The sequence below is a fragment of the Salvia hispanica genome, chromosome 6 (assembly GCF_023119035.1).
Source record: "Salvia hispanica cultivar TCC Black 2014 chromosome 6, UniMelb_Shisp_WGS_1.0, whole genome shotgun sequence".
NCBI lineage: Eukaryota > Viridiplantae > Streptophyta > Magnoliopsida > Lamiales > Lamiaceae > Salvia > Salvia hispanica.
Window position 1 is genome coordinate 16,032,141 of NC_062970.1, and position 26,872 is coordinate 16,059,012.

The 26,872-nt window shown below is 36.1% G+C and overlaps 2 protein-coding genes across 4 annotated transcripts in view; one reads left to right on the plus strand and one right to left on the minus strand.

The window, feature by feature from the left end:
* The first annotated feature begins 5,659 nt into the window (after positions 1 to 5,659).
* Positions 5,660 to 8,272, plus strand: LOC125192308. The gene is made up of 3 exons (XM_048089844.1): positions 5,660 to 5,922; positions 6,017 to 7,899; positions 7,977 to 8,272. Exons 1-3 carry the CDS (start codon positions 5,748 to 5,750, stop codon positions 8,052 to 8,054), a joined length of 2,136 nt encoding a protein of 711 aa, XP_047945801.1. The 5' UTR covers positions 5,660 to 5,747; the 3' UTR covers positions 8,055 to 8,272.
* Positions 8,273 to 8,590: 318 nt separating this feature from the next.
* LOC125193642 (serine/threonine-protein kinase TOR-like) overlaps positions 8,591 to 26,872 on the minus strand; it is a 30,662-nt gene continuing 12,380 nt past the window's right edge. For 2 of the 3 annotated variants that reach the window (XM_048091481.1, XM_048091483.1), the window contains 42 exons: positions 25,989 to 26,091; positions 25,714 to 25,896; positions 25,523 to 25,615; positions 25,306 to 25,341; positions 24,346 to 24,444; positions 24,148 to 24,249; positions 23,903 to 24,065; positions 23,697 to 23,821; positions 23,547 to 23,599; positions 22,366 to 22,489; positions 22,103 to 22,270; positions 21,238 to 21,390; positions 20,958 to 21,110; positions 20,600 to 20,671; positions 20,382 to 20,516; positions 20,234 to 20,295; positions 19,949 to 20,046; positions 19,091 to 19,200; positions 18,381 to 18,554; positions 18,239 to 18,304; positions 17,487 to 17,555; positions 17,259 to 17,369; positions 15,851 to 15,991; positions 15,622 to 15,750; positions 15,362 to 15,521; positions 15,041 to 15,255; positions 14,465 to 14,671; positions 13,287 to 13,400; positions 13,005 to 13,208; positions 12,671 to 12,751; positions 12,506 to 12,580; positions 12,356 to 12,422; positions 12,067 to 12,227; positions 11,749 to 11,922; positions 11,515 to 11,643; positions 11,336 to 11,419; positions 10,350 to 10,411; positions 10,200 to 10,272; positions 9,977 to 10,111; positions 9,335 to 9,511; positions 9,006 to 9,262; positions 8,591 to 8,834 (listed from right to left, as the gene is read on the minus strand). In XM_048091481.1, coding sequence (XP_047947438.1) covers positions 8,816 to 8,834; positions 9,006 to 9,262; positions 9,335 to 9,511; positions 9,977 to 10,111; positions 10,200 to 10,272; positions 10,350 to 10,411; positions 11,336 to 11,419; positions 11,515 to 11,643; positions 11,749 to 11,922; positions 12,067 to 12,227; positions 12,356 to 12,422; positions 12,506 to 12,580; positions 12,671 to 12,751; positions 13,005 to 13,208; positions 13,287 to 13,400; positions 14,465 to 14,671; positions 15,041 to 15,255; positions 15,362 to 15,521; positions 15,622 to 15,750; positions 15,851 to 15,991; positions 17,259 to 17,369; positions 17,487 to 17,555; positions 18,239 to 18,304; positions 18,381 to 18,554; positions 19,091 to 19,200; positions 19,949 to 20,046; positions 20,234 to 20,295; positions 20,382 to 20,516; positions 20,600 to 20,671; positions 20,958 to 21,110; positions 21,238 to 21,390; positions 22,103 to 22,270; positions 22,366 to 22,489; positions 23,547 to 23,599; positions 23,697 to 23,821; positions 23,903 to 24,065; positions 24,148 to 24,249; positions 24,346 to 24,444; positions 25,306 to 25,341; positions 25,523 to 25,615; positions 25,714 to 25,896; positions 25,989 to 26,091 — 5,116 coding nt within the window. In that variant the 3' untranslated portion in view covers positions 8,591 to 8,815. The remainder of the gene's footprint in view (positions 8,835 to 9,005; positions 9,263 to 9,334; positions 9,512 to 9,976; positions 10,112 to 10,199; positions 10,273 to 10,349; positions 10,412 to 11,335; positions 11,420 to 11,514; positions 11,644 to 11,748; positions 11,923 to 12,066; positions 12,228 to 12,355; positions 12,423 to 12,505; positions 12,581 to 12,670; positions 12,752 to 13,004; positions 13,209 to 13,286; positions 13,401 to 14,464; positions 14,672 to 15,040; positions 15,256 to 15,361; positions 15,522 to 15,621; positions 15,751 to 15,850; positions 15,992 to 17,258; positions 17,370 to 17,486; positions 17,556 to 18,238; positions 18,305 to 18,380; positions 18,555 to 19,090; positions 19,201 to 19,948; positions 20,047 to 20,233; positions 20,296 to 20,381; positions 20,517 to 20,599; positions 20,672 to 20,957; positions 21,111 to 21,237; positions 21,391 to 22,102; positions 22,271 to 22,365; positions 22,490 to 23,546; positions 23,600 to 23,696; positions 23,822 to 23,902; positions 24,066 to 24,147; positions 24,250 to 24,345; positions 24,445 to 25,305; positions 25,342 to 25,522; positions 25,616 to 25,713; positions 25,897 to 25,988; positions 26,092 to 26,872) is intronic. The other variant, XM_048091482.1, reaches the window with a different exon arrangement.

The following is a 26,872-nucleotide window of genomic DNA, read 5'->3' on the forward strand; positions in this document are numbered from 1 at the left end:
CTGAGCCCAAAAGGAACTTAATATAAATAGGAGAATAAAGGAGACAGAAATAACACAATTTTCATCATTGAAATTTTCATCATTGAAGAGAATTTCGAATTCCTCTCCTATTCCAAAAAGGATTTCTTCTGTCTTCTTTATTTAAGTCCTAGTATTCTAGTAAGATCAGCCCACACTGATATTGGGATACAGTTCGGGAACCAGAGAGAAGATTTGTGGTCTAGTACTCAAAGCATCACGTGGAGAAGAAGCTAGCCATCTTCAATTCTTTGGAGAATTAATTAGGTATTTTTCTGCTCCGTAGAAAAGCATGTTTTAGGTTTCAATATTCTTAAAGCATGATTAATTCAAGTTATGAGCATGATACATGTGATAATTACACGAATAGGTTTTGTCTAAATAATCTGCTAAATAGATCTGATTATTATGTAATTGATATTTATGCGCCCGCTTCCGCTACCAGCACCATCACTGTGCAGGTGCGGCGTGATATGTGTCACTCGATCTAACAGGTCCAGAGGATTCGACTAGACTTCAGAGGCTAGAAGATCATGAAACTTATCAGAAAGGGGTCGTTGGGTGCACTCTGTCCCTTCAAAAAAAATCAACCCACTATACTACAATTTAGCACAGGGAAGTGCGCAGCAGTCGAAAATGAAAATTTGAAGTATGGAACTAGAACTAGAGCTAGGAGAGCGTAGAAGTGGCTGTTCACGGTCTGTCTTGTTCTTCAAGGTTGAGCTCTTTATATATGTGAGGCTCTGATCCCTAGGGTATCCCCTCTGGTGATTTTACGCTCCTGCCCTTGAGTAAGACTCTTTAAAATAATTTGCTCTCGCTCCATTCTGCTCCTGTCGCCAACTTTTGATTCTCCCAGGTCCGAACGACGACTTCTGATTTTTGTTCAATTTCATCTCTTTTGCATCTGCCAGGTCAGGTAACAACAACTCCTGGGTCCGACAGATTTACTACGCACCTGAACTCATAAACGCACATTAGCGCCCCAAATGCACAGAATTTTAACCCTAAACCAATGCATGAAACGAGCCTTATCACCACCTACCATTATAACATTCCATAATTTCATAATCTTCTACATTTGATCTTCTCCGTGGCATTTTTAGCCTTTTTATGCTCATATCCTTTATTGATTTGCATTGCATGTGATAACCCATTTTTGTCAAATAATGACAAAAATACATTCTCTGCAATACATTAACATGAATATCAGAGGTAGTTCACTGTAAATAGTATTCTAGTTCATTGTAAACCTAATCACATGCATAACAAACACTTCACTCTAACCATATAATACTTCACTTTAAGCACATATTACTTCACTGGGATGAAAAAATAGATCACTAATAATATGCATCACAAACACTTCACGCTAACCATGAAATACTTCACTCTAAGTACATTAGACTTCACTAAAATGATAAAACAGATCACTAATAACATGCATCACAAAAACTTCACTCGAATCATGAAATACTTCACTATACGTACGTTTTACTTCACAGAAATGAAAAAACAGTTCACTATAAGCATGGATCACAAACACTTCACTTTAACCATGGAATACTTCACTTTAAGCACATTTTACTTCACTGAGTTGAAAAAACAGATCACTAATAATATGCATCACAAACACTTCACTCTAACCATGAAATACTTCACTCTAAGCACATTTTACTTCACTGAGATAAAAAACAGATCACTAATAACATGGATCACAAACACTTCACTCTAAGCATGAAATACTTCACTTTAAGCACATTTTACTTCACTGAGTTATAAAAAACAGATCACTAATAACATGCATCACAAACACTTCACTCTAACAATGAAATATTTCACTCTAAGCACGTTTTACTTCACTGAAATGAAAAAACAGTGCACTATAAGCATGGATCATAATCACTTCTCTTTAACCATGGAATACCTCACTTTAAGCACATTTTATTTCACTGAGTTGAAAAAACAGATCACTAATAACATGCATCACAAACACTTCACTCTAAGCATGGAATACTTCACTCTAAGCATGTTTTGACTTCACTGAGATCACAAACACTTCACTCTGACCACTCTTTACTTCACTCTAAAGCACTCTTTACTTCACTGAGATGAAAAAATAGATTACTAATAACATGCATCACAAACACTTCACTCTAACCATGGAATACTTCACTCTAAGCACATTTTACTTCACTGAAATGAAAAAACAGTGCACTGTAAGCATGGATCACAAACACTTCACTCTAACCATGGAATACTTCACTCTAAGCACATTTTACTTCACTGAAATGAAAAAACAGTGCACTGTAAGCATGGATCACAAACACTTCACTCTAACCATGGAATACTTCACTGTAAGAACGTTTTACTTCACTAAGATGAAAAACATAATCTCTAATAACATGGATCAAAAAAACTTCACTCTAACAATGGAATACTTCCTCTAAGCACGTTTTTACTTCATTGAGATGAAAAATCAATATAGTTCACTCGTACACAACACCAATTCATTCACTTAGAATGAACCAAATCGAGAAACAGTTGAAGTGAAAATTACAACATATCGTCAGTTTTGTCCTCTTTTCATTAATTTCCCAATAATTCACTCCTTTTTTTCATTAGTTTCTGCCGAAACAGATTCAGCAAAGAGAAAACAAATGAATATTTGAACCAGATTCAACAAATCAAGAACCTGATACAGCAAATTGATAACAAATAACAAAATATACAGAAATTTGAAAACAAATCGAAAAACAAATTCAACAAATAAAAAATTTACAAATTATCTTTAGTTTTCCCCCCTTCTTCGTGACTATCTTCCTTACTGTGGGAAAATATGAAAAATTGACTAAACCCTAGCTACGGAATGAGGAAGAAAACGTAGAATTGAAGAGGAAATCCCATCACATTGGAGAGAATTAGAGCGAGAATGAAATCTGGAAATGGGGAAGCAAATTGAACCCTATTTCATTTAAATCATTGAAAAGTCTATTATGCCCCCCGCATTCTTATTGTGAACCGAATCATTCACATAGTGAACTAATTCTGCTTCTATTTTGAAAATCACATGACTAAATACCAGCCCTTGATTTTTTATCTTGTGGCTGAGATTTATTCTCTAGTTATACACTTAATGGGCACTTGCCCTATATCACTATTCAATTAATTAAACTTAAATATATACATATTCAACTAATTTGCTCCCCTTGTTTGGAAAAAAATATTTTTTTACTTGCCCCACTCCTAACATACACACGAAGGCTCACCCTTCTCTAAGATACTATACTATATTATTTAAGTGTATATATATTATTTTTATATTTATTTATTTGTATGTCAATATTAATTATTTTGCCTCTCCTATTATAATTTTCTGGCTCTGTCCCTGATATTGCATATCTTCACATAATTATTATATATTAAATGAGTTTTTATTTTTCGTTTAATAGTTTTTTAATCAATTTAAAAATACCAATATAAGTAATACTGAAAAAATAATAAATTAGAACTACTTAAAAAATCAAGAAATATATACATCTAAAATATTTAAAAATGAATTAAGAAATAAAATGATAAAAAAAAATTGCATACAAAACATATTTAAATATATCAAAAACAATTAAAAAAATTTATAAAGCTAAAATTACAGAATAAATTAACAAATTTCAATTATTTCAAAGTTAGGTTGAGACCCTAGAAAGTTTATAACTCTGATTTGTTAATTTGTTAATTATAATGTGATGAGCACATGACACATAATGTTGTGTGAAACTTTGTGTGCATATACGACACAGAGTTGTGGTGCACAATGTTGCTAAAGCCCTTGGACTTTTTCTTGTTCATATGCACATTAGCACAATATGTGTGTACAGTTTTGTGTGTGCCATAAGACCATCTCCAACCGTACATCAAAACTCAATTTTGGTGTGGATAATTTTTCTAACCATACACCAAACTCAAACCCATTTTTGGATTTTTCAATAGAATAACACCAAATATGGTGTTTACGCCAAAATTTTGTTAGATAAATACTCAAAAATGGTGTAAACTTAAAGATGATGTAAATGGTTGGAGTAAAACTATTTTTTGGTGTGACATATACTCAAAAATGAGTTTAAGTTTGGCGTAAATGGTTGGAGATGGCCTAACCATTAATGTTGTGGTTAGGGGTGAGCAAAATAACCGAAAACCGAATATCCGAACCGAATCAAACCGAAATTTTGAAATTCGGTTCGGTTTTTTCGGTTTTATGGTTTGGTTCGGTTTGGGCGAAAAAAAAAACCAAAAAACCGAAAACCGAATTATATTTTAAATATATTATTATATATTTTTATCCTATTAATTTAGTATATTATATCATATATATAATATATATTCTTCTAATATATTTTTATATAATAAATATTATATATATTATATTAATTTTATATTATATATATTTATATTCTATTAGTATATATAAAATAAAATAAATTAGATATATTAAAATATACTATTTTTTTTGGTTTTTCGGTTTTGTTTTGAAATTTTGATTTTTTCGGTTTGGTTCGGTTTTTTAAGTTCGATTTTCGGTTTTTCGGTTCGGTTCGATTCGGTTCGGTTTGGGTGAAAAACCGAACCGAAACCCGAATGCACACCCCTAGTTGTGGTCTCGTAGTACATGTGTTTTGCACTCGCCAAAAAATGAGATGAAGATCCAATCTTTTTACAAACTACAAAATGCTTGATATAGTTCATAAATTTTATGGGATAGTTATGAAACTAGAAATATTGATTTCAATCTGTTTACAAAGGGCAGACTCAATTCAAATAATGATAAAAAACAATTATTTCCACGTAATTTGTTCCCAATTATACTCAGTGTTATCTCTTTTCATTGATTGAAGGAATAATTTCCAAGCGGTATTGATTCTGAGGCACTACAGAAATTGGGGGCCTATAATGCTTGTGGGAATGATATGTACTCATCGGAGAGGTAGTCTTGGAGAGAAGGTCAAAGTCTTGACTCTTGAGTGATCGATACACAGATGCCACCTTCGGAAATTTTTTCACGATATGCTTTTTGTGGAGGGCAGATGTGGGTAGAATAGGAAATGTGTTCTCTTTTCAAGAGAATAGAGCGATTTAATTAGCATTTTCTATATACCAAGAGTGAGGATGGTTAGGGTTATCTCAATTGGCTTGGTTATTTTCATACAAAATCATCAGGTCACTTCATCATAAGCAATCTAATTAAACATTTGACAGAAATGTGAAGTGTGAACAGTGAAGCTTCTTTAACCTTTCATAATAATAAAAAATACTGTATCAAGTATCAATTTGATTGTACAATTAATCTATCTTAATTTGTCCTCCAATACTTGTACATGTATTAGTGTATATATTTATACTTTTTGCATCTTACTTTTTAAAAATTTCAAACTGCATAACAGCTTCTGGAAATAAAATATGATACTAGAGAAAAAGAAAAAGTAAAGATACAATCATACACTAATGCAATAATACGGGTTGATCCAACGGCTGTCACTCATCCTTTTTCTACCCATACGGCAACGGTCAACTTATGAATGATTTTGAATTTACAGTGCGTCTTCAAAACTAGCCGTTACATCACCTCCTTCAAATCATATCAATCCCACAAAATCATCCTCATTAATTCAATTTCAAGATCCTCCCATCTCCACTCTGATTTCCAAAACAAAGAAACTCGAAAGCCCCCATCTTCAATGGCGGCTCATTCCAACAGATCCCCCTCCCCACTCTCCTCCAGACCCCTCAATCCAAACCCAAGAAACCCCGAAACCAATTCAACAATTCGCAGAAGCTTCAGTGGCAACAGACCCTCGCTTCTCACCAATCAGAGACGCCTCGATCCCTTCACTCCTGCTAATAGCCCTTCAGGTAATTCATTCATCTCACACTCTTCTTGATTCTTGATTCGAAATTTCACCCCTTCCTCTGTTTCTTGTTGACTGATTTTGATTGCTATTGGCAGATTTTGGGGGTAGACGATCTGTGGGTAAATCTTGGGAAGAAAAAGAGAATGATGAAAAAGACTGCATTTTGAAAGGTTCGAAACTGCCGTCGCCGGCCAAGGGCTGCAAGAATTTCATGGCTCCCACGATTTCTGCAGCCTCGAAGTTCACTCCTTCTCCGAGGAAGAAGGTGCTGGTGGAGAGGAACGAGCCTATTCGGACCTCCATCTCGTTGACTAATGGAAAAGCCCTCTTTTTCTCTAATGAGAATTTCTCCGACTCAAATCTTGCTGGCTCCGAAAACAAGAAGGCTGCTGTTGTTGAGAGTCATAAACCAGTTTCGAAGCCTTGCAAGAAGGTGTCGTTTTCGGAGATTCCTTCAGATTCTCAGCATTCAGCTGAATCAGTGATTACTGATTCTGATGGTTTGAATGTGGAATCAAAGGTTGTTCAGCCTCCCATTGCGCCACTTGATGCTGATCCTTCTCTCCTGCCGTATGATCCGAAAACCAACTACTTGTCGCCGAGGCCTCAGTTTATTCGTTACAAGCCGAATCCCATAGTTGAGATGCTTTTAAACAAGGAAACCGAGCTGGATTCAGATGAGGTTGAATATAGCTTAATGGAAGAGATGATGATGTCTGAGGGCTTTTCAGACTCTTGTGAGGCCTCGGCTGATATGGTGATTGGAATGGATGAAGAGATAGAAGCTGTTGATCATGTCTCCGAGCTGCCTTCTTTGGCGTTGCCGGTTAGTACAGCTGCAGCTGAGGAGATCTTGGTGGAGGAATTTGTTGGGATTGATGGGAAGAAGCCAAGGAGGGTGGGTAGATTGATGTGTTTCTCTATGGTTCTGGTTTTGTTGGTAGCAGCTTGTGTGTCAGTTTCTGTGACACGTGCTCCTTTATTTGATCAGTCGTTGTTCAAGAATGACCTGAGGTTATCTGATTTGAGTAGCAGCTTGTATGAACAATCAAGAGCTGTTGTTGCTTCTGCAAGATCGAGTTTAGGCCGTGTAGCGGCCAGTTCTGTGGCTCTTGTGTTCGCGCTGGTTGAAGGCGAGAAACAAGCTCCCGTGCAGGTGCAGTTCATGAACCTGTCTAGTCTGCAAGAGAATGCTAGGAAGGAGGCGTATTTTCTGAAACGAGTGGAGAGCATTGAAGAAGAGGAAGAGTTTGAAAATGAGTTGGATACTGAAACAGAAGAAGCAGATGAGGAGTTTGATTGGGAGCTCGATCTTGAAGATGAAATTGATGCAGTTGAAGAGGAAGAACCATATGCAGAAGCTGATGACTACAGTGAGGAAGCTGTGAATCAAGATACTATTCCAGATTCTGTGATTCAATCAGCTATGAATCAAGAAACTGAGGTGATTCAATCAGCTATGTATCAAGAAATTGCTCCAGATTCTGTAATTCAATCAGCTATGAATGATGAAACTGAGGTGGAAGCTGCAACTGAAGTTGCAATTGATCAATCAACTGCTGCTCATCAGAGTGAAGAAACTGAAGTCGAAGTTGCAACGGAAACAGAGATATCACAAGGCGACATCAGTATTGGAGCATCTGATAATGCTGACACAGAATCAACAGGAAGTGTTATGGCAGTGGGAATAACTTGTTTCATTGCAGGTGTAGTTGGGGTTGCGGCCTTGGTGTACAAGATGATTCCCAGATCATCGTCTAAAGTTAGTCGAAGTAACAAAACTAAGGCTATGGAGGAAGAAAAGGAAGGTTGTTCAGAGAGTTGGGAAATGAGCAGCAGCTACCCGAGGAGTGGTGGAGGAAATGAAGTAGAGAGCTCGGAGAGGAAGGCCAGAAAGTATTCGAAGTTGGCTTCTTCATCAGAGTCACCTTCTTATGGAAGCTTCACCACTTATGAGAGAATTCCCATCAAGACTAATGTGAGTGTCACAAAGTATATATGTCACTTAATGAAATGTAGTATAAAAGTTGAATGTTAATGTATGTATATATGCAGGGGGGTGGAGATGATGAGATTATGACTCCTGTTAGGCGATCAAGCAGGATCAGGAAGCAGGTCACCATTTCTACTTGATGGTGTAGCGACTGTAGTAGAAGTAGTAGTAGAAAAACAAGCGTCTGAGGCACGTCTCTGATGTGAAACGTAACAGACCAGTCTAGTTCTGATTAGTGTTCTTGTATTGTGAATGACTTAGTTTGCAACATTTCTTCTAATGAGTGGAGTGCCTTCATGTTTGCAACATTTGCAGTTTCTGTGTGTTTAATACAAACTTAATCGCCCGATTTTTATCTTCTCTTGCTTTACTGAAACATGATGAAAACCTAATATAACCTACAAAAGTGTTAAATGATTGATTAAGTGCTAAACTACTGTACATAAATTTCGACAGGTGAAAATGTGTATGAAGAAAAAGTTGAAAATTTTTGTACAAAATAAAAACTAGGTACAAGATTTAATCTTAAGAATTTATAATCGGGCGATTTAAGTTTGAATAACTACTCTACACATAAATTCGGTTTTCCAAATTTATAAAACAATAAAATAATCGATTGAGTTTTATACTACTAGTACTAGCTCGTAATCCAACATACTGTACATAGAAGGGGGAATAAAATATAGTAGTAGTATATTATTTACAAAATAACTTCACGGTCTGTACAATATTTACACACATATATACACAATGATCTGTTCAACAGTAACTGGAAATTGGATAGAATTCTAACTTGTCCAAGAAAGCTAAATTCTTTACAAAGAAATTGTTGACTCCACTCAACAATTTTACAACTACAAACATCTGATACATATTTTTTTCATCTAGAAATCTTCACACCTTACCAGAAAGGACACCACCTGAAGCATGAAAACACTTTGTCAAATACAAATACATCCAAAAAAAACTGAAAGATGCAAATAAAAACTAATTAAAAAGAGATTCTTAAGCTTAGAGAAAACTGTTACTACCAATAAGTAGGGAATTTGATTCATTTGGAACAACCATCAATTCTATAACAAAAAACATACCCCACATAGTTTTGGCACAAATTCTCGTGTGACATTGATTGAAGAATAAGCTTCTGGACTTGTAATTTGACAGATAATCCATGGTCAGCCTCATGAGTGTCACCAGAAATCAAGGTACCATGCTCTAGGGAATGTTGGATGGAGCTCGATGGTATGGAAGAGAAATCCCTTCCAGTAAGTTTGTTACTCATCCTTGCCATGACTACTACCGCTCTTTCATTCAGAACCTCATTAGCATCGCCCAATTGATTTACAGCCTATAAAGCAGTTTTGTTTAACGTCATGAGCATGGTTTACAAGCGAGAAAAATTCAGACTATTGAGGCATACCTGAAGGAGCTCCCTCTCGCGAACACCTCGCTGTGGTTGAAGCATCTCTCTATTGGGGACAGATTCCTCTTCGTTGACAGCAGGTTGGGCATGCGTACTACTTGTGAGGGTAGATATTTGAGGGACTTCATTTAAGTTGAAAAGACGCCAGTTTATCAAGGGATCGTGCACAAATGCCTGGACACCAACCAGATATTGTTATACTATTTGAGAAGATAAAATGGATTTGTGAAACTACATCTCAGGGTCTTGGATGAAGTCAAAACTGTTCCAACTATAAGCAGATAATATAGAAATGTCTAAAAGTTAGCTATAAGTTAGATCTAGATATAAAAGTATGTTTCAATTAGTCAACCCTAAGTGACTTCCTGGATAAAGTTGAGATCGGAGTGTTGCATATTTGAATTAACTTCTGGAGTAGCATATTGGTTGATGAATTGGAGAATGCCCTATTACAATTAACCTACTTGTTCAGTAGTCCAAACACAAGAGAAAAGCCTATCATTTTAATTCCTAAATAAATAGGACAAATTAATATACAAGGATAACATCACAATTATGAACCTAGTTATCACCAGAAAACAAATAAATTTGGAAGCAGACATAAGATTTATTAAAAGCATCTGAAACAGTGAGTTTTACCTCCATCATTGCCATAACACTATCTTTGTTAGTCCGTAAAACCTGCATGACACTTTCACAAGTGGAGCGGAAATTTCCTTCAATACCACTGACCTCCATTGCTTTAACAAGCATTCTTGTGAGCCGAAAAGGAACCTAGACCAGCCAATATTTATTACTAAGACAAATGCACAAACTTCCACATTTTTCAAGAAAAGAAAGAAAACAAAATTTACTGTCCAACCTTTTCTGGGAACTTTTCCCGGTTCATTGAAGCTTCAAAGCAATCCCCAAAGTCTATGTGCAGTATCTTGCCACTGTCAACAATATCTTTTCTAAATAAACTAAGAAAATCAAACTATTGACAATCATAAATTTGTTATATCTTTGGTACCTGAACCGATGCAGCATGAGATTGCTTGGATGCCGATCACCCAAGCCAAGCAAGTACCCAACCTGGAAAAGGTGGGAGTAAAATTTAAAGCTAGAAAATGTTCAACATGCAAGAGAATTCTGTGAAAAAAACAAATGTGTATTATTCAAATTTAGGGCCAAAAACTATTTTCTTTTCATTAACATTAACTTGCCAACACTTAAATAGTATTCAAATTATTTGACATTGTTCTACACCAAAATGAATACTCCCTTCGACCCGCCACAAGTGATGGATTTCTTTTGGGCACGAGATTTAAGAAAATGATATAGTACTATATTAAGTAAGTAGAGAGAATAAAGTATAAGAGAGGAAAAAGTATAAGAGAGGAAAAAGTAAAAGAGAATAAAGTAAGAAAGAGAGGATAAAGTAAGAGAGAGGGATAAAGTTTTGTTTTTTGTTAAAAAAGGAAACTGATCACTGGTGGGACAACCCAATATGGAAAGTTGATCACTTGTGGTGGGCCGAAGGGAGTAAGTATTTAAAATCAAAATCAATCTATGTAGTTGATTTTACAATAAAACAATGAGATCACTTCAAACTTTATGTTAACTGATAGAGCTAGATGAATATCTCACACTGTGTTTCAGGGATGTAATGAGAAGAAAATTTAACACTAAGGTGCCCCTTATCCCAATGTACTAACATTGGAGTACTTTAAATATCACACTGAGCCATTGAAATTCTACACTAAATAATAAAGTAATCCAACATATACAAGTACCAATAATTCATTTAAAAATCTCTTTATAATATATAATTTGTATTTTAGTAATTATATGAAAACAATATATAATTCCATAATTACATCAAATACATATGTAAGTCCGAACTCTGAACCATACATATACAGATATGACGGAAGTTCATAATCACCATTTTATTATTAACTTTTTTCATGGTTTTATACATGTCTACATCTAAATGCTTTTAGAACATAATATTACCATACTCATGACAGCTAAGCTTCTTGTGTAGTTGGTCCTCCTGTCCAACCATACTTCAGAAGTGCGACTCTTTAGCCAGAGCACCTACCATTTCCATACCAAAATAAGTCAATCCATGGAAATTCATACTTCCATGGGGGAAAGAAATCAAAATAAGCCAATCCATGAGCAATCCATACCCTTGAAAGGTCATTGCCTTCTGTATTCTGTAGTGCATAGTCAAACACCTCAACCTTTGCTATAAGAGGCAAATGATCGTAATCTGGAGCAAAACCAAGCATCAGCTTATGCTCCTGGTTCAAAGTGATCTACAAAACAAGAAATAATTGCCATAACTACCAGGAAAAGCCCATAACTATAAATAAGAGATTTGCCGAGGTGCACAAAGGAGGAATAGGAGAAATAGGTTAAACCTTTCTAGCATCTCTGTACTCACGAATGAGATGGTGCAAGGTATCACAATTTGGCACCCATCCTATCAGGCCGCTGTTTGGGGATAGTGGAATGACTGAATATCTTTGGATAGAGAGATCCTTTTCAGCAGTTTTTCTAGAATTGCCTAGTAGAGTATTTACCAAACCGAACAACTGATGGAGAAATGCAACAACGTTAATTGTTTAAAATGGAAAAGACAATGGATCACTCTGTTACAAGATTAAAAAATTACAGCATGACACTTTGATATTAGAAAAAGAACCATTATTGACAGAGTATACAAGTATCAACAACACCTGCATGACACGCTCGTCTTGGCGTAAATCTTCATGCCCCTTCAACAAAAAAGCATGTTCTTCCCCATCACTTCCATGAATTGTCAGCTTCCGAGGTCGTTGTTTGGACGTGATGACAACAAGCTGGGGTGCAAATGATGCAATTGTCACCACAGGTGAATCTGGGAAACAAATTGTGACTTCATTAGAATATAGCAATCCGTAATGCATATATACCCACATGGGATGTACATATGTGTTTTTAGGGCTTTGGGGGGAGCACAGAGCTTGACAAATAATCCAACTATACCAGCTATATAGGTTCCAGGCACAGCTAGTTTCAGATTACGACATTCCAACAGCTCTGGAGAGACAGACTAGTTTATCCAAAAATAAAATAAAATCAGTCAGCAACTTCTCCAAAGTAAAAAATAAACACCAGTTAGAAATTTCTTCTTGCCTGCAAATCCAGAGTGGTCAGCGATTGAAGCTGCTTATCTATACGCCGAAACACATGATAATACAGATCCCAAGCCTGGACAGATTTAAATAAGCAGGTAGTAATAAAGTCAGACATAATTTCAATAAAGGTGGAAACATGATGATATTCTTTTACAAATCATACCTGAGTCAAGTCTGCATCATTTCCAGTTCTTCTGTATCTCATGCAGCATTCATAGGCCTCCAAAAGTTCATGCCGGTATGCCTGAAGAGCAAATTGTTTCTCAATCAACAAAAACAAAAATGAAACTGGAATGATTGAAGTGAACTCATAAAAAAAGGTCAATTTTCTTTCTTTTAATAGTTTCAAGGGAAGAGAGGATCATTTTGCACATAGAGGAATATGTATAAAGGAAAATGAAAACTATTATGAGTACCATCTTATTAAAGTTTTTGGAACTTCAAAAATATATGCTCATGATATTAGAAACAAGTAGTACTGTATATAGGGGCTCTACCTGAATGAAGGCTTTCTCTTTTATAGTTGAATTGTTCCTTGCTGCTCCTTCCTCAAGCATTCTGTGTAATGGCTCTAAGACATTCAACATGCCTTCAATGTTATGTTCGCCGAAATATAAGCGGCTTGCCTCTTCCAAACCCTCATGCCACATTTCATGCCAAAGTATTGCAACTCGGATCAATTCCGTGGACACAAGTTGTGCCTTTTAATTCAAGAAGCAATATCAGATAAAGGTTCCAGCAGACATCAGAGAATAATCATTACGACATTCCTACGTTACCTCATCCACTAGTATGCCACTATGTTGTCGAACTTTATCAACCACTTCTTGCGCTGCCTCTCTCCTTAAATTGCTAATGGATTTACATGCCACGAGAAGAGGGTACATAAGAGCCTGCGTAACAGGATTAAATTAGACATGTAAACAATAAAGAGATGCTCATATAGTGAAAAGGTTCAGAAAAGGATAATCAAAGTACCAAACTATTCATTACACTAGTCTAGTATCAGTTACATACTTACATTAACTTATACTTCAAATGCATTCACTAAGATCCTAATATTGAATATCAAATGTTGTCTTGCAGTATCAACTTGGTTATCTAATTCCTAGTTCTGATTTTTTTTAATAGGTCAGACTTCCTACCTCATTAGCATTAGATTCAATACTACTTCTGACTCAAACCCCATCACAAGAAAACATAAGTTGAGATAGTTCTAGATATCTGGGAAGAGGGTGTTCAGCTAATTCCTAGATTCTTGGTTTGCTAGTAAATTGTTGAGCCTCCATGGTGGAAGTGATCCTTAAAAAGTAATCCATCCATCCCAAGGTAGTTGATTCGTATTCCTTTTCGAGCTGTCCCAAGTTAGTTGAGTCATTACCTTTTTTGGCAAAAAACTTTATTCTCTCTTCTTCTTAATCTCTCATTCTCTCTAATACTTTATTTTATCTCATATTTTAGTCTCTCCACTTTAACCTTTAAACACCAATTTCATAAATTATGTCCTTAGAACTATTGTCCGTAATTGTGTAACATGCTCACCTCAGGAAAAGTTGCATTTTTTCCAGATGTCAGATAATGAACACAGGCAGACTTTAAGTTTGACCGAGCACTTCACTGTTTTCTGAGTGTTTTTTTAATACTCATTGTTAGAAATAAACTACCCATTTTTTCCTTTCCTAATGGAAAACTACCGTTCGAAAAATAACAATCTTTAAAAATTTCAAAAATTATTAACACCAATTATTCACAATGCAGCATAGCTGAAAAGCTTATCAACTTCCTAGATGCGACTGAACAAAATTGCACCAAATTTAGAACTAGTGCTGCATGAATAAATTGTCCTAAGAAATTTTAAGAGAATAAACAAAACATAGTCAATTTGATCAAAACTAACTATTGATGCTATTTTCTGCTAGTAAACATATGATTATACAGGTTATCTTCCAAAACGAACCTGTGGATGACTCTGACCAATTCGGACTAATAGGGATTGTATCAGTTCCCTTACTGCATGGTTATTGGAATGTATCCTGGCAATTATCTGAGGCAAAACAACAAGCCATGTGTTTATATTAACAAGGGAAAACCCTGTCTGCAATGCCATCTGAACTTCAGTTGTATCTCCATGGTTGAACCACAAAGTCAGGAGACGAAGGATATCCTGAAATTCCATGATCACAATGATAAGTAATAGGGTTATCAATGCATGTGGAAATTTTACAAAAAAAGGTAATATCAGTATCATACAATAGAGAATGTCAAGGATATATCTCGAACCTGAGACTAAGCATCTCACTAATGAGAATGCTTGTTGAAATAAAGAACATAAAAGCACTAATAAACAGATGAAAAATTACAACCACACCAAACAATACAGAAGAATTCTCAAACAAAACTAGAACATGATAGATCAAATAGAAGAAAACACCCATCCAATTTTCAGCAAAAATTACTTTAAATAACGCAGAAGACCTAGGATTTGATGACCCATAGTCTCACAATAATAAAGAACAACCCCAAAATACAATACCTGTAAACTATCATCCACTCCCTTAGCATGAGCCGCACAAGCTATCGAGTGAAAATATCCAGTTACAGCAGCAACGACAAACTGAGAAGCAATACTAGGGAAACTCCTGAAAGTGTAATGAGACATAACTGCTGTGTTAAAAAGAGCCCATTTATGCCAAGCTTTGGCCCATTTGGTTGCACAGTGAGTTGCATGACGGAATGCACCAAGGATTTCTGGAGGCAGAAACAACCAATCATCAATCACAAAAGCCAATGGTTTATCCCTCAAGGAATGGTAACAAGCAGATGAAGTTGCATAACAAACACACAGTACTCTTGCCTGGTATAGAGTCGTCGTCCAGAACAGAGGAAAGTGCCCATTGCCAAGTTCCTAATTTGAGATAAACCCGTGCAATGAGAGACACATTTGAGCAACCAAGTATGCCAGACTGTGTGATTGGTTGATGCACAGGGGTTCTTGAAAGGTCCAATGCCAAATCCTATAAAATAGGAATTGCAGGTACAGCAAGATATCAAACCATTTCATCACTATGACAACGACAGAAAACAAGTATGATGTTCTACATAAATTCTATGAACCTTTAGTCTGCAAAATGCATCCTTCCGTTTATGGTCATCCCCAATTGACCACTGATATTTCAAATAAGCAAGAATAACTTGTGGGTCTCCGTGATATCTTACAGTTTCAGGAGTTGTTTCTGGATCAAACTATATTTTCCATCAAAAAGAAAATCAAATTGTGCATGAGTAATATAATATTAGCATATACATGTCAAATATATGTCAGATATCAATCTCCATCGCAAACCTGTAAGAGTTTTGTCAATGTGGATCTAGCCTGACTGATTCTGCCACTTTTACGGCAAAGTGACGCAAATTTTATCCATGTCTCTGCATCTTCTGTAGGTGGCAGGACAAGTGACCTGACAGCCAAAAGTGCTTGCCAAACCTGTGAAATTAAAGTTACAGCCACACTATACCAAAATGTAAAACAATAGTATATGAGTACGGAGATGATAGATGCAAGTGGAAGCCTAGAATAAAGGTAGTCATCACAGAAAACTTCACAAGGTTCCTATTTGTTATCAAAATATACAAATTTTTCATTGCTTAGAGTAGTCGTGCATACTTGTTCACAAAATTGCAAACTTATGCATATTATGATGTGATGTCTCCTTCAACCAATGCTACCAAAAGTTGTGCAACATCAATGTAATACTCCCTCCGTCCCATAGAAATAGGCCATATTTCCATTTTCGCCGTCCCATAGAAATAGTCCATATCCATTTTTATGGAAACCTTTTTCTCCTTCTTTTTCCTTTATCATTTATGGGCCCCACAATCCACTACCCAGTTTCAACTACTTTTTCTCATTCTCTCTTACTTTACCAATTATACATTAAAACTCATGCCGATCCCAAATGGTCTATTTCTATGGGACGGAGGAGTATGGTGTTAAGAAGTTAAAAGATGCAATGCATGTCTAGAAACCCCAGAAGTTCTTTTTAACACACAAATGAAGATTAAGCTTATTTTCTGTTTCAAATAACATCAAGTACAAAATTGAGTCTCTCTCTTCCTTCTAATCATTATAAAATATGCCATGCCCACCATGACCGATATAGAGTATGAAATTTGAAACCTGGGGTTGTGGTTCTGGAACCATTTAGCACGGTGTTCTTCCTTCTGTAAAACTTTTATTGGTCCATTCACAACATATTCATTGTTGAACAGCATAATTTTTTGTGGCGTCTAGAATCACATAAGTTTTGGAGCAATTTTGTACAATGATGGTAAATTTAATTCAACGAAGCTTGAGCTGATGAAATCAATGCCTGGCTTTGAAAAGTTGATAAATAATGGATAAAATCTGAAGCAAAAACAGAAAATCACGAAAATCTAGAACATTTCAAAATCTTATACTCCTAACCGATAGTTATACAAGACATTGCCAGGATGATATTTCATTTCTCATTTGTAATTCATCTAATTACAGTCAGATCCTGTGGACTACTTTAGAGACACTAATGTATCAATTTTAGCTGAAGATCAGAGAACAGTTGCCAAACTTCGAAAAAATTTACAGATCATTACATAAATTTCAATCTGGAAAGAAAAAAGTTATAATAGCAACCATTGTTTTGTACTGGAAACTTTTAAATTCTAATTACTTTCCAAATTGAAAGCAAAAGATTAGTAACTCATTGGTGTCTTACCTCAACATTTCTTTTTGCGCCCTTTATGCGTTCATTCCACATGTTGCGGATAAGAACCCTCCGTCCTTCAGCTACAGTGTTTCCAACAGGAAGGGTACAGTAATCCATAACCTATTACAAAAGTTGCCATCAGATATGTCATTAGGATTCTATTTATTCAACAGTTATGAAATTTTGAGCTATTTGCCAAAGGCAGCAATCAAAGTAAAATGGCAGAATAGCATGTACCTCCTCTAATTCCGACAGTTGCTGAATGCGAACCATATTGCTGTAAGCACGTTCATAGCTTTCAACAACCTAGAATGTGGAAATCGATAAAATTTCAGAAAAAGTAAAATGTAAACTTGGATGGTTGAAACGTATGCGTATTTGAGAATACATCTAGATTTAGCAACGCATAAAGAAATCGTGAAATTGAAGCAAAGCAATATAATGGATATGCATCTAATAAAAACCCAGGACAGAATAAGCATGGGGAGAGTATAACTAGTAAGACCAGAAAGTGGCATATTATACCAAAGATTGTAGAGCATTTTCTCTGATATCATTCTAAGTGCAATACTTGGGGGATGTTCGGTCCCTTAATATTAGATTGGTCGAAGTTTGATTTTGTAACAGCCTAACAGGGGGAGGACAAGACTCATTAGGCAAGACTAATACTATGTGCCACTATCACTGAGATTAAGTAGCAGGCTGATTGCAGTGTGCACCCAACCGAACAACATATAATCCACAAACTAAACACTCCCTTAGTAAACTAATCTTTAGACTACAAGATAAGTGAACTACAGAACTTATTATTATCTTATCAGAGAGCAGGAGATAAAAGTTCGGATCTGCAGTAGGTATAGGGAACATCCAAATGAGAACAGCGATACAAAAAAAGACTAATACAATTTCTGAGAAGTGCAGAATTTCACTATATAAGGAAAACTTGTATCAGTGTATATATGGAATAACAAAGAAAAAAGAAAACTAACCAACGCAGCAACTTCTGTGGCCAAGCATTTCCTTGCTCTTTCAACATATTCGCGTGCTTCTTCATACTAATATGTAAAAGAACAAGACATGTCAGCCAAGCATTTAACACAAAATTACTGAAGAAAAAAAATTAAGGGCTACCTTTCCACGACGGACCAACAATACAGCTCTAAAAAAAGTTCCATTGCTACTCCCATCCCCGGTAGCAGCAGTATTACCCAAGACCCGAAGCTTGGTTTCATCTCCGTCATCCAATCGAGAAACATATTCCGCCATCTGATCCCACTCTCCCATGTTCCAGGCAGAAGTAGCAGCCTAGATTAATAGGTCATAAGCTTAGTAACAGCTGAGGTTGGGAGAAGTTAATTTCTTACTAGCGTTGTTATGACAGATTAGAGTAATTGTGTAATCGAGACTAACAGAAATGTAAAGAGACACAGATTTAAGTGGTTCACCAACGTTGTGTTGGCTACGTCCTCAGGCAGGAAAGGAGTACATATTGTATGTGTTGGCTACGTCCTCAGGCAGGAAAGGAGTACAGATTGTATTCAGATTGTGTTTTCAGATTACAGATTCAAGGCATACGAACAAGCGCATCACAACAAACACTAATTACAAAGAATTTAAGTATGGTAATATAAAAATAGAAGTTAGGTATTACTTGTTTTTCTTTAATTATATGACAGCATGAAGTCCTTATTTTATTTGGATCTCAAATTGATTTAGAATCATGGTTGAAAAGAATGAAGCTGATTTACTCCTGTCCAGGTTCACATCTGAGATATTGACTGGAAAAACAATGACATCATGAGAAGAAACTCCAAAGCCCCAGAAGAAAATAGGAAACAAACCGTTGGTGCCATTTCCAGTCGAGCAGCTGGCTCAGCAGGTGTCCAGTACTCCTTACAGAGATTGTTGAGCTCTTCCCACCGTGCAAGGGCAGCAAGGCATCTCATTCGCCCTTACAGACAAAACATGAATAAATCATGCTATTGGTAACACAAAATCACATTATAAAGCAACAAATGGTTCATGGGATGAAGGCTTGCTAATCTAGCAAATGACTCTTCGTGGTGCATTACAACCAATATAAAAAACATGTCCTGACCAAACATGGGTTTAAAAGCAAAGAGAGGAAGATAGGCATTACCAACGAAAGGCTAGGTTGAGGGAAACCAAAAGAAATGGGTTAATGGAAGTAGCACAATGGAGGATCCTAGCAGTTGTAGTATGAAACAAAATGTTCAGAGTTTCTTTCCCTATTAGTACAGTTGTTAAAGGAAACACATTAGCAGAACTCTAAAGAAAAATGGCTGTCTGAGAGGGTAGGGTCATTGCTGCAGAATCAGATAACTAGTAATATGGTAATATTCTGAAGTCAGCTGAAAGAAGAGCAAGGATTCCTTAAAAACAGAGGAAATTTAGCCAATAAATGGCATCTGGAGGGCCATAACAACGAGACAGAATGTGAATCATTTAATTATAAGGTAAAAGGGACTTGATTTATGGCCATTTTAGGAATCTCAATCATTGTTCTCAATAATATGTTAATCAAGACTTATTTGCGAACAAAGGTCAATATAATAAACTATATAGTATATAATACAACTTCCCTGTAGGCTTCATCAGGAAAACAGTCGTACATGATTGCTTAAATTAAACTAACTTACATGTCAAGCGAATACTCTATTTTATACAGATATACACACCTAGTGTTGCATCCAAAACCAGATGTGGAGTTGATGCTTGAGTGGCTTTTACAGTGTAAGCTTTTAGAGCATCATCCCATCTTTGAAGTTTCTCATACCTTTAAAAAAGCAATTAAGCAACTCACTTCAGTAAACAAAATATGAGCATATACGAGCATATATATTCTCATTGCTAGGATACACGTGCAGGTGCAATACACCAGGTGCAGATAGGGGGGACAAGGAACCTAGTAAACCATTGAAAACAATAAATGGATCTTGGAAGCTGTTATCGATTAAACTTACCACGACTCCTTCAGTTGAACACCCAGATTTTGTTGAGCATATGTCAATATTCCAACCGCAGCCTGAACAGAAGAACACAATTCAGACTTCATAAATATGGTATGCAAATCATTAAGAGATTTGAAACTCCAACTGAAAATGCAGTCACCTCATTTTGGTGTAATTGATTATTTATATGGATAAGGGCCTCCACTACAGCAACAGGATTGCCATCCATCTTATTTGAGCATGCACCTTCAAATTCCATCTCCTTATAGTGCAGAGCCTTTGCAAATGCACGACACTGAAATACACAAGTTATGATAGATTCCTTTACTCAATGTAGTTTAAATTATATGCCATGCAGCTGCTGTTAGAAAATCTTGCCTTTTCTGCAAGGGCACCCAGTAGCCGTATATCAATAGGAAGGGGTCTCTCATCATGTTCCATAAACTCGGCCTAGAATATAAAAGAAATTGTCCAGCACACTGAAAGTTAAGTATACAGCACAAATAGTGGATACAGTGATATTGATGATTGAAGCCATTGTTGAACAACCCAATCAAACTAAGTTTCAAAAATAAATTCTACAATAATTCAGAGAGATCAGTTTTAGTTCTTGATGTAGAGACTAAAGAAAAGAAAATTCAACTTCCCACTGATCTTGTGCCAAGGCCAGCATTAAGCATTTACTTCTAGGGTTATGAAACTGGCAACTGAAGAAGACAAACTGTCCAATGCATACCAAGTTCAAAAGTGTAGCAAGAATTTCAGGAGGTATATTTGGAGAGGAAAATGCCATTTCCAAGCTCCGTACTAGCTGTCTCCGACAAGCCTCATTCAGCTGTGTCCAGCAGCTGACAAAACCAGCAGCAAATAGTTCCCTTCCAACAAATGGCTGCAAAGACAGAAGGAGTTCTATTACTAGTAATCTAATGAAATCATTCCATTCTTTAGTCTATAGTTATAGATTTGCTGAAGCAAGAGCCAGCCGACTACAATACAAAGGAAATAATGAGATTGACCTGCAGCTGGGCAAGCTTGGCACATGTTCTCAAAGCTGGAGAAGGCGATTCCTTCAGTAGTTCAATACTAAAGTGCCTCATCCACTCTGCCCAGTCCTCTTTTGTACTGCGTTGAGAAGCCTCCCCAGCAGCACGTAATCGAGATTCATTAACCTATGACAAATATAAAAGCAACTCAGTTTGACAGCTTCTTGTCCAAAGGTTGAAATGATAATATGAAGCGAAAATTTGCAGACCATAATTTCAAATGAACCAGATCATTATTCTTTTGACATTCACTGCAATTATTTGAAAAAGGATAGAAAACCATTCAATACTTTCAGTTCATAAACAGAAGGAATATAGAATTTTCATGTTGTTACCCAAATACTGTAAGGCTGAGTTGCCCCACCAATAATTTTCATATCTGTCTATACATTTAAAGGCAACATCATAGTTAACTTCAAAAACCTACAGCCAGTTTCTTTTGTGGGGGTCATTTTACGAACTAAGGACAAGAGCTATTGTTTGGTCACTTAAGTGAAACAGTATCAGCCCAAGACCATTATAGCAGCGCTATCCAACAATTCAGCTGTTCCGCAATGTAACTATATAGTTAGCTCAACTTGCCAGGATTGGATACAGTCCTACCAAATAACTCAGTAAAGTATTTAAGTGTTTTAGGATTTACTTACTAAAAAGTTCCAACAGGGATGCGTTGTATTTTCAACAACATCAAGCAATGAGCTACACAATATCATTGTAATCCCCATCACCAATCAGGAAATGAGACAGGTGAAAGGGAAAAAAGGTTAAAGTACAATGTACTACACATAATATAAATTTCCACATAAAATCTGTCACTTCAAAGAAAAGCTCAACGTACCTGATGAGGCTTTTGTGGATCAGATCGACCTTCTTCCTCCATATCACTTAGAGGATCACTGATAACCTCACCAGGGAACCGATAATTTTGTTTCAGAGAAGCACGGTTGCCAAGGATCAACGGTTCCCTTCTCTCCAAGCGACCTTCAATTTCTTCAAAATCCTTATGCTGGTGAAGAAATAAAAAATAATGTTAACAGACAAGAGGATCACCTTAACTAACAAATTATAAGCCTAAATAGGATAAATTCACTTTGTTAGTACCCGCATTCGATGCTTGACCAAAAGTTTACGGATAGAGGGAATGAAGATAGTGAAGTCTTCTCCAAGAGCCTGAGCTAGACAACAAAGTGCATCAACAGCATCCTTTCTAAGCTCGTCACTTTTCCTGCAAAACGGGTGCCTCACTTAAGAGATGGGATAGATAAATAAAATTACGCTGGTACAATGAACCAAATATTCCCTCCATCCCATAAAAATAGGGACTTTGGGGACGGCACGGGTTTTAATGCGAAATTGGTCAAGTAGGAGAGAGGTAGAAAGAAAAGTGATTGGAGTATTGTTAGTGACGAATGGAGCCCACCTTATAAGAGAGAAAAACTTGTCAAAAATAGAAAGGGGCTAATTTTGTGGGATGGATCAAAATAGAAAAACAAGACTATTTTTATGAGACGAAGGGAATAATTTTTAAGAAAAACACTATTTTGATAATAGAGCGAGAGGAAGACTACAGGCAAAAGATAGTAGAACATGTATATGTCACCAAGCACATATAAGTATGCAACGATACCATTTCTTCAGCACTTAGACTTTAAGATTAGACCTAGTCGCCTACACCCAAGATTCCAGATTTCCTCCTCTTTTAAAGAAGGAAGCATAATATTAGTACTATTAATTACTGACTAAGGACTACGTCCATTCCAAAACAAAATAAAGGAGAAACTAATCATATAGCTACACTCTCCAACGATATCTGATACTGTTTTTTACAAACACATGCAACGAGTCATGTTAACTAAAAAGGCGAAACAAACAATTTTTCCCTCCTGAGTAAATAAACACTTAACTTCTTCTCATATTCTGATAATAGCATCTAGCTATCATAACAGCACGCCCTACTACCCTTCAGATTGTTAACCCAAGAATGCCAGCAGTGGAGAAGCAAAATCTCAGGGAGGGATTTTCAGAAAGGTAATAATACATCAATCCAAGAGAAGATGCATGTATCACCAAAACACAGGCAAGCAATTATGATATTACATGATTCATGAGGCAATCATTTTGTAGGAATTAATAATATATCCAGATCTATAAATAAATAAATCTAACAAAATGACTGAAGAAACATATTTGTGCACAAAAATCAGATCTCCACCCATCTTTACACTCAAGTATTTGATGAGTTTAAATTTCAGCAATTTAAGAAAATGAGAGGGAAATCAGACCCATCCAAGACGAGCTTCAAGTGATGCACAAGAGCTGATATGTGGCCTGTGACCTGGTTAAACAGAAGAAGAAAAAAAAGATGAGGTATGATTCAACCATAATCAGAATCGCACTTGAGTTATAAAAAACAAGATGGGCCTAACTTCAACCTGCACACGAGAAATCAACCTAATAAGAGTTCTGATAGCAGCACACCGCACTTCAACTGGAGCATTGGCTTTGAAAATTCGAATAAGAGCAGGAAGTAGTAGATGCATATGCTCGTCCAAGGTTCCTAATAGTTCCAGTCAAAGATTCAATCTTTATAAGATATAAAAGAGCTTTCTGCAGAATATTCTATTGTATAGATACTAACCACCAAAAACTTCAAGAGTGCGAAGAATATCAATGACATAAGTATAGTCTTTAAACCTCTCAGCGTCACTTAGGACTTGAATACATGATGGAAGAATAAAAGGAAGATGAGTCCTAAATTCATCATTGAGAGCCAAGCATAGTTGCTCCAGCAGATGGAGAATCTAGAAACAAAAGCCAAAAACATAACAATCAGATATTAAATCACAACTGTATGCATTAGCAATATGACTCAGTTGCTTTTACCGGAGATCCATGAACTGGTCTGTTAGAAGCAGGGAGAGCGAAGGATGATGACCATAATTCTGATACCAGACAAAACAAATCCGACAGATATTTACGAATATGCTGCAAAAGGAGAATAAGTATGTAAGGGAAACTCATGATAAAAATAAATAAAGAAAGAAAGAAAACATTAGAAGAGATATGCACAATATTGACTACCTGGCGAACTATAGAAACCAGAGTTCCTAGTTTCCATATAATATACTCCTTAAGAAAATCATCACAAGTACGAACAGTATGAAGGAGATCGGGTAGAACCTGGGAGAGTTACATTTACAAAAAAACTAAAAATATGAGGAGAAAGAAAAAGAAATCGAGCAGAACCTACAAAGTAATAGTTCTATGCACACACTATGATACAGCTAATAAAGGGACGATTAATACAATTAACCCCATCTACAAATAGAAAACATGTTAGGCTGTTACTCATAAGTTATGTATGTCCTCTCTGGACTTCTTGGGATCCTACCCAGTAGATCATGTGAAGTACAAGGTAGAAAGAACATTGTCTTTAAAAAAATCACAAGGCATGATAAGGAGGAGAAAGATAAAAAACCACACTCTAGAGAGCAGAATGAAAAGGCATGTATTGGTTACAACAACTAAAAATAATGCATGAGAGAATGCATAACTGAAATCATATCAAAAAATTGTTTTTTGATAAGCAATGAAATTTCATTAACAGGAAGAGAAGGTAGTCAAAAGCATGCACGCAAGAGACAAGATGTCCACGCAGCAGTGTAAAAATATAGCGGAATAATGTGGTACATATAAAATACAATCCGCTAGCAATACATCTATAGTACTCCTAGAATTTAACCAACATTCATTTAGCTACTGAAAGATTCATATTGTTTCTATTTTAGGAGTTAACACTATATCTGCCTATATCACCCGATGTCCATGCACTCACAAAGTACATTTGGAATACATCTCACGATGCTTCACGGCAACATATCTGTTTCGAAGTACCTCAAATTTAAGCCTAACACATTACCAAGAAACAGTGAACAAGACTGTGTATAAGAGAGGTGCATTTGCAAGTAACAGATCACTTTGACTGTAAAACAAGAAGCACTAATAAGCAAGGATTGTACTAAAAAAGAACATTCAACTAACCTTGGGTAAATAAGGAACACAGCCAAGACCCATGGACTTACCTCGCAAAACAAACGGAACAATTCAAGATGCAAAACAAATAACTTAAGTGATCGTAATAAAGCAGCAAAAAGTAACAGAAGAAGTTTCCGAGGAAATGTTGGTGCAAAAAAAAAAACAGAGGCATTGATAATGATAGGAAAACAATACGTCCCATGAATCCATTAAATTAACTAACCTTAAATATGAACATAAGGGATCCAACCACCTTTTGGTGGTAACTAGAAAGTGAAGAATCTCTAAATATCCGCATGAGGGAACTGATAGCAACCTGAATTAGATGCACGTTAAAAAGAACGCAAAGAGCAGCTTATGACTTAGAACTCGTTTTAATGCTTAATAACATGACTTTCATATTCAAATTCTCACAGTAGAATAATAATCTTCTGATGTGGCAAAGGATGGCCACAAATCCGTAGGTAGTTCATCCATTGACCTAATATGCTGACCAGGATCCCCAACTGCACGAGCAACTTCACCATGCGACCCTGGTAAGCTTAGTTGATTTCGCTTATGTGCATGGGGATCTAGAGCACCCATTATTCCAAGAACCTAGAAAAAACCAAGTAGAGCTTAAAAGATACAACACACAGAATATAACGGGTTAAGAAACAAAATATTATTAACATGTCAAAAACGCTTACCTTCAAAACTTCACGTCTCGTAGACCAAGCTAGCTCACCATTGAGTAATTTTAGAAGTAGCCCAAGTAGTTGTGGGTACTCATTATATGGAGTTATAACATAACTGCAAAAGGCAAGAAGCAATGGATGTATTGATCTTGTTATTCCATAAGAAAAAAGTCTGGAATGGAGCTTCTAAATCTGAAGTTAGGACTCTAATGTAGATTTCATATAGTGAGAGAAGTTGTCGGAAAGGAATGCCATTTAGCTCACACAAAACCTCCTCTAGAAATCTAAAAACAAATTACTCAGTGTTTGAAGTTCTAAAGGGAGCTGTGGTTTTAGGACCACTTCTATGGGCATAAACCAACATATGTGGTTCTAAGCTTTTAGCCATGTGCTAGCGCTCAATTAGTGAAAGTAATATGATAAGTCCAATTTTGGCTATCGAAATATAGTTTGTGTTTATCAATTGATTTTGGCTTCAAGCATAAGATTCATTAGTTTCTATCATTATTTATCTTAACAAGTTATCTTTGATAGGAACATCTTAAGCTAATGTTTAGCCCTTTATGGAAATGGGTTATGTGGTAAAAAGTAAGGCTAAATTTAGGATTTAGGCATCAGATCACTTTGGATAGTTATTTCAGCAAATTTTCCTGGTTCTGTTTCCACATTCATTTTTATGAATAAACCTTGATCCCTTTCTGGTTTTCAAATTTCTTTACTGGATTAAAGACATGCTTGGACCCTCACCTCTTTATCACACTATGGTCTGATCATCTGAGATCCATTTTATACATTCCCTTCATATTTCAAGAAGAAAATAGACAAGCATGCATTTTATTGTATAAAAGGAAGATAGACCTCAGAGTGGAAAGTAAACTCGCTTATGAGTGACTGAT

Excerpts from the sequence above, each read along its gene's own strand:
- LOC125192308 (XM_048089844.1), top strand. The coding sequence starts at position 5,748 with ATGGCGGCTCATTCCAACAGATCCCCCTCCCCACTCTCCTCCAGACCC. Across the intron at positions 5,923-6,016 it reads TCCTGCTAATAGCCCTTCAG|ATTTTGGGGGTAGACGATCT; the intron begins GTAATTCATTCA and ends TGCTATTGGCAG. Across the intron at positions 7,900-7,976 it reads GAATTCCCATCAAGACTAAT|GGGGGTGGAGATGATGAGAT; the intron begins GTGAGTGTCACA and ends GTATATATGCAG.